The following is a 9,832-nucleotide window of genomic DNA, read 5'->3' as shown; positions in this document are numbered from 1 at the left end:
AAAAGACTCAAATCGTTTCGGAATTAATTTTTTGTTTAAGCTTATAGATGCTCTTTAACGCTTTATTGCAACAGGCAGAAATTTATTTAAGTTTGTTTTTATAAACACTGAGATCTCACACTGACAGCTCTGGGTATTTATTTACCTTATTCGAAAAATAAAAAAATGAACATCTCACATCTTTTTATATATGTCGCATCATTAATAGTCTTATTTTTATTTTCTATGTTCCATCTCTAATAAACATGTCATCTCTAATAAATAAAATTCGTATCGAGCTGTTCTTGTCTTCGTTTCTTTTTGATCGCTGTTCGCTGTGTTCCGTTATGCGAGTTTAACGGATTTTGCTCTGTTCTACATAGCCTCGGTTCGACGATGCGTTAGAGTGAGACAAATGCTTGTCCTGTGGTGAGTTCGGACCAGCATGTATCAAGCGAGATAGAGCGATGTTGAAATGTACACGGGTCACTTATGTTTGAAAACTCTGAGAAAGCGGACGCGTGAATATGTCGCAACCGAGGAAGTGTACGACTCGCGGGCGGAGCGCGGCAACAGAGGACCCCGAAACAGTTAACTTCCCGACATCAGAAGTGGGATCGCCTCAGCCCCAAGCCATCACTGATGATCGCCTGTCCACAATTTTAGAAATGCAGCATCGTAATTTATTGGAAATTGTAAATGCCGTGAGGGGCTCGCAGACTACACAAGTAGTTGTACTACCCAAGTTCAACCCTGAGTCCGCCGGTTCAAGTGCAGCCACTTGGTGCTCTACAGTGGACCTTATTGTAGGAGAAAATCCTCTGGATGGCAGTGCTTTGCTCATGGCCTTAACCAAATCATTGGAGGGCAGTGCTTCTAATTGGCTATCACAAATTTGTTTCGCCGGAATGACTTGGAGCCAATTCCAAGAAATGTTCCTTCAGCAGTATGAAGGCAATGAGACGCCAGCAGCAACAGTCTTTAATGTATTAAACGGGCGGCCAAACGACGGCGAATGTCTTGCGCTGTATGGTAGCCGATTAATAACAACACTTATGGCAAAATGGAAGTCTATGACCGCAGAAGAAATTGCAGTGTCTGTTGCCCTGGCACATGCTGCAAATATAGATGGTAGGCTGCAACGCACTGTGTTCACAACTACTGTCAAAACACGCAACGAGTTGCAGAACGAGCTAAGAGCGTTTTCGTATGGCAAGAGGAAGGACCATCCCGTTCCAGAAAATTCTACCAGCAAAAGAGCTCGCCTACACCCAAATGTTAAGTGCCACTTTTGTGGAAAAATTGGCCACAAGATAGCTGACTGCCGCTCCATGAAAAACAACTTAAAGAATCAACAAGGATCTAGTTCGAGTATTGGGCGCTTATCTGACTCTAAACCTGGGTCAATTACTTGCTATAGATGTGGAAACCAGGGGCATATAGCGTCAGCTTGCCCTGCAAGACAATCGTTGTCAAACCAAACTAAAGCCGGCGAGAAGCGTGTCAACGTGTGTCACGTAGTTGAGCCAATTGGGACATTGATATCATCTGGTGAGTCGTATCCATTTTATTTCGACTCTGGAGCCGAATGCTCACTTGTAAGGGAATCTGTGTCCACCCAACTCTCGGGCACACGAATTAACAACATTGTAGTTTTAAAGGGTATCGGAAATAATACTGTTACCAGTACATTACAAATTTTGTCAAACGTAACAATAAGTGGTTACTGTCTCGAAGTGCTTTTTCACGTAATTCTTAATGATTGCATTAATTACAATATTATAATTGGACGCGAAATTTTAAGTCAGGGATTTAGTGCTACTATAACAATAGATAAAATAGAGTTATGTAAAACAAGGTCTGTGCAAACCCTATCCGCTTTGAGTAGTAGTTTTAGTCTTGAAAATGTTAATACCGAATTGTGTGGCGAGGATAGGAAAATCTTGGTAAATCTTTTGAATGAATTCTGTGACTCATTTATAGACGGTTTTCCCAAAAATCGTGTTACAACTGGCGAATTAGAAGTACGCTTAATTGATCCAATAAAAACTGTACACAGACGACCGTACCGACTTAGTATAGAGGAAAAACAAATTGTCCGAAACAAGGTTAATGAGCTGCTGTTAGCTAACATCATCCGTCCTAGCAGCTCACCGTTCGCCAGTCCAGTTTTACTCGTTAAAAAGAAAAATGGTTCTGATCGTCTTTGCGTGGATTACCGCGAACTAAATACAAACACAGTTGCAGAGAAATATCCCTTACCACTAATTAGTGACCAAATATCTAGGTTGCGTGGAGCAAGTTTCTTTAGTTGCTTGGATATGGCCAGCGGGTTTCATCAGATACCTATTCACGCAAATTCAATTGAGCGCACGGCTTTTGTGACACCTGTCGGCCAATTCGAATTTCTAACTATGCCCTTCGGGTTAAAGAATGCCCCATCCGTGTTCCAGCGTGCAGTTATGAAAGCTTTGGGTGAGCTTGCCCACTCTTACGTTATCGTTTATATGGACGATATAATGATTATCGCAGAAACAAAAGAAGAAGCTTTTGTAAGGTTAAGGACAGTTTTGAAAATATTATCGCAGGCTGGGTTTTCTTTTAATATCGGAAAATGTTCATTCCTGAAATCTTGCGTTGAATATCTGGGGTTTGTGGTAAAAGAGGGCGAAATAAGACCAAATCCATCTAAGATAAAAGCATTAGTCGCTTTACCGCCTCCGCAGTCTGTTACCCAAGTAAGACAATTTATTGGCCTAGCCTCTTATTTTAGGCAGTTTGTGCCAAAGTTTTCAGAAATCATGAAACCCTTATATAGACTGACCTGCAAAAACAAAATATTTGAATGGAAACTTGAACACGAACAAATTCGTCAAAAAGTCACTAAATTGCTTACAAATGAGCCCGTCCTTGTTATCTTCGATCCTCGGCATCCCATTGAACTGCATACAGATGCCAGTATGGATGGCTACGGAGCAATTCTACTCCACAAAATAGATAATAAACGTCGTGTAGTTGAGTATTACAGCAAACAAACATCCTTGACGGAATCTCGATATCATTCGTACGAGCTTGAAACTTTAGCAGTTTATAACTCCATGAGACACTTTCGTCACTATTTACATGGGCGACGATTTGTTGTTTTTACAGACTGTAATTCCCTAAAAGCTACTCGCAACAAGACTGAACTAACGCCGAGATTACACCGTTGGTGGGCATATATGCAGTCCTTCGACTTTGACATAGAATATAGACCTGGTGCCAAAATGGCACATGTTGATTTCTTGTCACGCAATCCACTGCCAACTGCTCGGGTTATTACTGGTGAGGAAGAAAAACATGTTCTATTGGCCAAAATAACGGACAACTGGTTACTTGCAGAACAACAAAAGGATTCAGAGATTTCCACGATTGTTGTTAAAATACAGAACAATGAATTGGGTGAGAGCTTGGCAAAAAGTTATGAATTACGCTCGAAAATGCTTTTTCGCAAAATTCAAAGGAACGGTAAAACTCGTTGCCTGCCAGTTGTCCCCAGATCATTCAGATGGTCAGTAGTGAACCATGTCCATGAAGCAGTTGTACATCTTGGGTGGGAAAAGACTTTAGACAAAATGTACGAATTTTACTGGTTTGAGAACATGGCCAAATATGTTCGTAAGTTCGTTGATAATTGCATTACGTGTAAGTTAACTAAGCCTCCGTCAGGAAAATTGCCAATGGAACTCCACCCCATACCAAAAGTAGAAATTCCATGGCACACGATCCATATAGATATTACGGGAAAATTAAGCGGCAAGAGGGATCAAAAGGAATATATTATCGTTCTGATTGACGCGTTTACAAAGTTTGTTTGTTTGCACCACACGGTAAACATAAATAGTGAGAGTTGTATAGACGCCTTGAAGGCGTCAATCTCCGTATTCGGTGTACCAACACGAATCATTGCAGATCAGGGTAAATGCTTTACAGGCTCTTGTTTCAGTGAATTCTGTTCCATGCAAAAAAATTCAACTACACTTAATTGCAACAGGGGCTAGTCGTGCCAATGGACAGGTAGAACGCGTTATGAGTGTGCTTAAACGCATGCTTACGGCTGTAGAGAGCAGCCATCGTTCTTGGCAAGATGCCTTAGGAGAGATACAACTAGCTATAAATTGTACTACAAATCGCATAACGAAAGCCAGTCCTCTTGAATTACTAATCGGAAAAGAATGTAGACCATTTAATATGTTACCAATATGTGAACAAGTTAATAAAGTCGATGTAAATATTATAAGAAATATCGCGAGAGAAAATATTAAGAAGAACGCCTTGTATGAAAAAACTAGATTCGATAAGCACAAAGCCAAATTTGATAACTTTAGTGTTGGCGATTATGTTTTACTTAAGAACGAAGAAAGGCACCAAACAAAATTAGACCAAAAATATAAAGGACCTTTCCTCGTGACGGAGGTACTTGAGGGAGATCGTTATATTTTAAAATCTTTAACTAATAAGCGGACTTATAAGTACCCACATGAAGCTTTGCGCAGTATGCCAACAGAGGAGATCCCCAAAGAGTTAGATCTATGTGACGATCAAGAAAACGTTGAAAGAGACGTTAGAAATCCCTTGGTGGATTCCAATGTGGATGAAAACGTTGAAAGAGACGTTAGAAATCCCTTGGTGGATTCCAATGTGGATGAAAACGTTGAAAGAGACGTTAGAAATCCGTTGGTGGATGCCAATGTGAGCGAAAAGTTAATGAGTTGTTTGAAGACTCAAGTGAATGAGAGGCATTGATGGATTTCAATGCGAGATTGGGGACACATGCAACGTCGCCAAGTTGCCAGTGCTAGTAGGTACACGTGTTACTGTGTTGACTTATTTGATGTCTGGTGACTGGCGGCGTGGCGGGTTGAATTGTCCTAGTGTGTTGCTAATAATAACAAACGATCTTCTTGGTACTTCTGTCACTCGAGTTGGTCGATAACAAGAAAAATAAAATTAAAAAAAAAAAAAAAAGATAACCTTTACTAATACTCTGAATTACGTTTAATGTTATCTTTCTAGATTAAGCTTGTTTAATTTCAAAACTTATATTACACACGAGGACGTGTGCTGGTCAGGAAGGCCGTGTCGCATCATTAATAGTCTTATTTTTATTTTCTATGTTCCATCTCTAATAAACATGTCATCTCTAATAAATAAAATTCGTATCGAGCTGTTCTTGTCTTCGTTTCTTTTTGATCGCTGTTCGCTGTGTTCCGTTATGCGAGTTTAACGGATTTTGCTCTGTTCTACATAGCCTCGGTTCGACGATGCGTTAGAGTGAGACAAATGCTTGTCCTGTGGTGAGTTCGGACCAGCATGTATCAAGCGAGATAGAGCGATGTTGAAATGTACACGGGTCACTTATGTTTGAAAACTCTGAGAAAGCGGACGCGTGAATATGTCGCAACCGAGGAAGTGTACGACTCGCGGGCGGAGCGCGGCAACAGAGGACCCCGAAACAGTTAACTTCCCGACATATATGAAATTCGAACTTCGATCAAGTGGTGTGGTGGCCGCTGCGATATGCTGTTTCCCGTCGGCCGCTCGTACTTGTTGATTTGATTTTTTTTAACTCGCTCAGCTTTTTGGCTGGGGTTCTTAATTTTTTTGTATTTGTTGTGTGCGTATTTTGCACTATTTTTGTTTTTGTTTTTTTTTTTCACAAAATTTGTTCTTTTTGGTGAATTTTTGCACTGTTTTTGTGGTTTTTTTTTCCACTAAATTGGTTTTGTTGTTTTTTGTTTACTTTATTAAATCATACCGCAACTCTTTGCTTTAGCTCGAAGAGTTATTTCGGTTAGATAATAGAGTAACTGTTCACTTGTTGATTTTGTTATTCACTTCATTGAACCGTACCGCGACTCTTTGCGTTAGCTCGAAGAGTTAGAGTAACTGGGTTACTTTCCGTGTGGGCGCCAATTAGAATAAGACTGTTATTTATTAATTGTATTTATTTGTTTTTATTCATTGTACGTGACAATTGGAGAACAAATTAAAACTGAAACTTAGGGCAAGCTCCGCCGGACCACGAAGCCGCCGCTGCCGCTGGAAAGTCGGCTGAATGTTGCGTCAGCGTCTGCAACGGGCGGTCAGGCAGCTTGCGCGTGCGGGTTTCTGGTTTCGGCTGCAACTCCGTCGCGACGGCATCCGGCGTAGCAGCGTTGTCAGCAAACTTAAGCTTGCGCCTGTTAACTTATATAGTGACATATCCATAAGTCCCTAAGACTAAAGCTAGGCATGTGCTAATAATACACATACAACATGTACACCCAAACACTACCCTACACTTACCAAGTGTAATCATCACACCCTATACTACTCTGTATGTAGCCAACAGATACCAGATAAGAATAAGACTGTCATATGATCCTCAAGACAAGGTTGAGTGGAATCTCTTCATTTGATCAGAACCGTAAAGTCAAAAGTCCATATTAGAAAAGCTCGAAACCGAGGCTTGAACGTCAATCAAATTAGAGAAAATAAAAAAGTTCAGTTTGAGGCCTAATTATAATCGGTCGGTGTTCTTCTCAAGAATACATATTGCAATCATTAAGTAAAATAAAATTATATTTTTTTTACATATGAGTATTGCACTTATATGTATGTACATATGTTGAAGTTTGCCGCTCCGCGCATAATATTATAAAATAATTAATAATAAATTAATAATTTTATGTATGTAAATACTGAAATTTGTCGATAAGCGAGGGGCGCCGGTGGATCTGGATATGAAGGTTCGGATAAATGCAAATATTACGGCCAGTGCACTATGGGGCATTTGGCCTGTTTTTTTACAATAATGTGTTTTTAATACATTGGAAATACGTTAAACTACTATGTTATAGACGGCAAAAGTAATTTTAACAATGTACTGTTATAATAACAGCTGTTAAAGTCGGCTGTTACGAACATATACGACGTGGCTGAAATGCGCGCAGAATTTAGCTTAACTTTCAAAGTGTTAAAATTTAAAAAGAAGACGAAGAAGAATATAATTTGAAATTGATAATCAATCTTTAGGTTTTAATTATGTGTTGCTATTAATATATTGTTCATTGTGTGCGCCTATTTCCAACAATTTGTACATTTAGCAAGTGGTGTCAACATGTAGTTGTTTGAAACAAATTTCAACTTTGAATAGAGCTACAACAATTTGTTCAAATTTATTCAGTAAGTGCTTATATTCATGTTGTAGTGTGTTCAATTCCTAACTCATATCAGGTAGTCTCTATGTGCGTTTTTTGCGGGTTTTTGAGAAATTTCATTTTTTAGGGAGCAATATCTCGATTGCCAATGCTGCCCTGCTGGAAGTGTGGCGCAAGCAAAAGGGTGTTCGTCAAAAGGAAAATTATTTTTTCACTTTTATTAGTGGGCATTTTTCTGATAGCAAGCTACACTTTAATGAACGATTAACGAATAGTAATAATAACGAATGTTTTCAGTCAATCTTTTGCGAAATTGGAGAAAATGCAATCGAAAAATATATGAATTTTCGAAAGTTTTTTCAAAGTGGTTAGAAGAATACCTAGTCCTGAAGGTAAAAGAGAAAAATAAAAAGGAAAGGAAATTAGCTGGATGCCCGAAAACGTCATATTATTTTAAAAGTTTGAGTGGCCGAAGACAGCAAGTAGATGAACTCGTATGGGCGCAGAACCACAACGAACGTCTTTTGGGTCAAGCTGCAATGCTAGCTGCACGGAAGCGCGGCCTGCTGGATCTTGCAGACATACTTAAAATTCTTTTTTTGAACCCAGCCAAGGCAAATATAAATAATATCCCATAATATCATCAATAAATATAAAGAGGCGCGTTTGAAAACATAAGCGACTATCTCTTCCACCAGAAGTCATTCAAAATTTGAATTTCAAATGTTAGCTTGCAAATTTTAACCTGACACCCATTCATCAGACTCTATTGATTGTAAAGGCGAAGACGATTATGAATTTGTATACAATATTGAAATTAAAAATTAACTTTAAAAATATAATAGTAAAAAAAAAATAAAAATAAAAAATTGGGGCGGAGTTGGGGGCACGCCCACTTTTCCAAAATATTCCTGGAGGCATGTGTAACACATAAACAAAAATTCATCCAAATATCTCCAGTAGTTTAGGAGTTATTAATTTTTGTAAAAAAAAACAGGCCAAATGCCCCATACTGCAGTGGATTCGGTCTCCGGTCCGTTGGTCGCTACGGGCAGAGTTGGGTGATTGGTGGCTGGTGTCGTTGTTGCTAGAAGTCCCAGAAAGAAGAAGACGTCGGTAGCTTCACTTCACTTGACTTTATTTCATCCTGGGGGACCGCGGACTGGAAGACAAAGAGAGCGCAGCGAATGCTCGCGGGCAAGCGCTGGCCGCTCACACTGCCGGTCAGAACCTCGCGCTCTTATGGCGGAAACAGTGTGAGCGTGGCAGTTTTGTCCGGCTTATGGGTGTTTAATGTGCTTTAGAGTGGCAAAAAGTTCGATAAAAATTAACAAGACTAATAAAATTAGAAAACATATCCAAACAATATTTTGTGAATACCCGCTAAAGCCGGACGTGATTTTTAACGCTGCGCGAAATTTAACTATTTCTAACGACGTCGCCGTCAGAAATAGTCGAAGAGTGTGCAAAGTTGCATCCCGCGTTTGCTGCACGATCACAGATAGAAAAAGACGTGAATTCCACACTTTCTTTTTTCGGTCATTTGTAAAAATACAAAGAGTTGTTGCGGGACTTTGTCCGTTTGGCGCTACCGCCGGAGTGATGCTCCCGGCAACAAATATCGTACAACTTTTCTTCTTTTTTTTTTAAATTTATTGCAAACAAAAAAAAAAAGGGTTTATGCATTAACATAAAATTATAATAAATTGAGTCAGGAAGATCTTCAGGCCCAGCGCCAACTTGAGCAAAACCAACGTCGCCTCTCTCTGCAACGAAACTACGAGTACTTAGTCGTACGGTCAATCACACATGACCCAATCAAAAACCACGACTTACCAACAACAAGCGAGAGAGCGCGGTCTTGCTCTCCATCAACCTTTAAAGGGACCGTTGAAATGCCCGAGCAAAAGCAAGCTAAAAATCTTTGCTTATCAACTGGCTCTGCACACCTGCTGTGACAAAAACAACAACTCCACCGGTACACGCCCGATCAACGATAACTGCAAGTTCTGCTGAGCAAGCACCAAAAACAAATTCACTGTGTGCTGCACCCTCAGCAAACAGACTGGTATACATCGTTACATACAAATAAAGCGTAAGCAAAATTCTTCAATGGGTAATAAATTAAAAATAAATTATGACATAACAAGACAGAAAACTAACATGCCCAACAATGATAACCGATTTGCAATTTTGGCCGATGATTTAGACGATCTGCCAAATTCTGACAAAGACATTAAGAAGACCCCTAAGCCGCCTCCAATCTACATCAGAGAAAAAAGTTCCAAACAAAAACGGAAGTAAACTTTAGAGCGCTTACCAAATACCTCAACGATTCCAAGAAAAACTTGTATACGTACCTGCTAAAAAGCAGCAAGGGACTACAAATGTTATTAAAGGCCTTGGGGCTGAAATAAATCCTGAGGAAATATCAGGAGCCCTAATAGAACAAGGTTTTAAGCCGAAATCAGTTACCAACATATTTAACAAAGATAAAAAGCCAAAACCTCTTTTCAAGGTCGAACTTGAACCTGACTCTTGGGCATTAAAGAAAATCGATAGTCACTCCATTAATAAGCTGCAATATCTCTTACTCCGTAGAATCTCTGAAGAGCCGCATAAGCGCAAAGGACCCGTACAGTGTGAAAATTGCCAAGAATATGGTCACACAA

General features: G+C 39.6%; 1 protein-coding gene across 1 annotated transcript; it reads left to right on the top strand.

Annotated features, from left to right (window-relative positions):
* Positions 1 to 232: 232 nt before the first annotated feature.
* LOC117137852 lies at positions 233 to 5,104 on the top strand. The gene is made up of 2 exons (XM_033299561.1): positions 233 to 1,530; positions 5,035 to 5,104. The coding sequence occupies exons 1-2, from the start codon at positions 507 to 509 to the stop codon at positions 5,037 to 5,039; spliced, it is 1,029 nt and encodes a 342-aa protein (XP_033155452.1). The 5' UTR covers positions 233 to 506; the 3' UTR covers positions 5,040 to 5,104.
* The last annotated feature ends 4,728 nt before the right edge of the window (positions 5,105 to 9,832 follow it).

This window comes from Drosophila mauritiana, chromosome 2R (assembly GCF_004382145.1).
Source record: "Drosophila mauritiana strain mau12 chromosome 2R, ASM438214v1, whole genome shotgun sequence".
In the NCBI taxonomy this organism is placed as follows: domain Eukaryota; kingdom Metazoa; phylum Arthropoda; class Insecta; order Diptera; family Drosophilidae; genus Drosophila; species Drosophila mauritiana.
This window is presented reverse-complemented; position numbering and strand designations above follow the sequence as displayed.

Bases quoted from the DNA above. Each gene is read 5' to 3' on its own strand.
- LOC117137852 (XM_033299561.1), top strand. From the start codon at position 507: ATGTCGCAACCGAGGAAGTGTACGACTCGCGGGCGGAGCGCGGCAACA.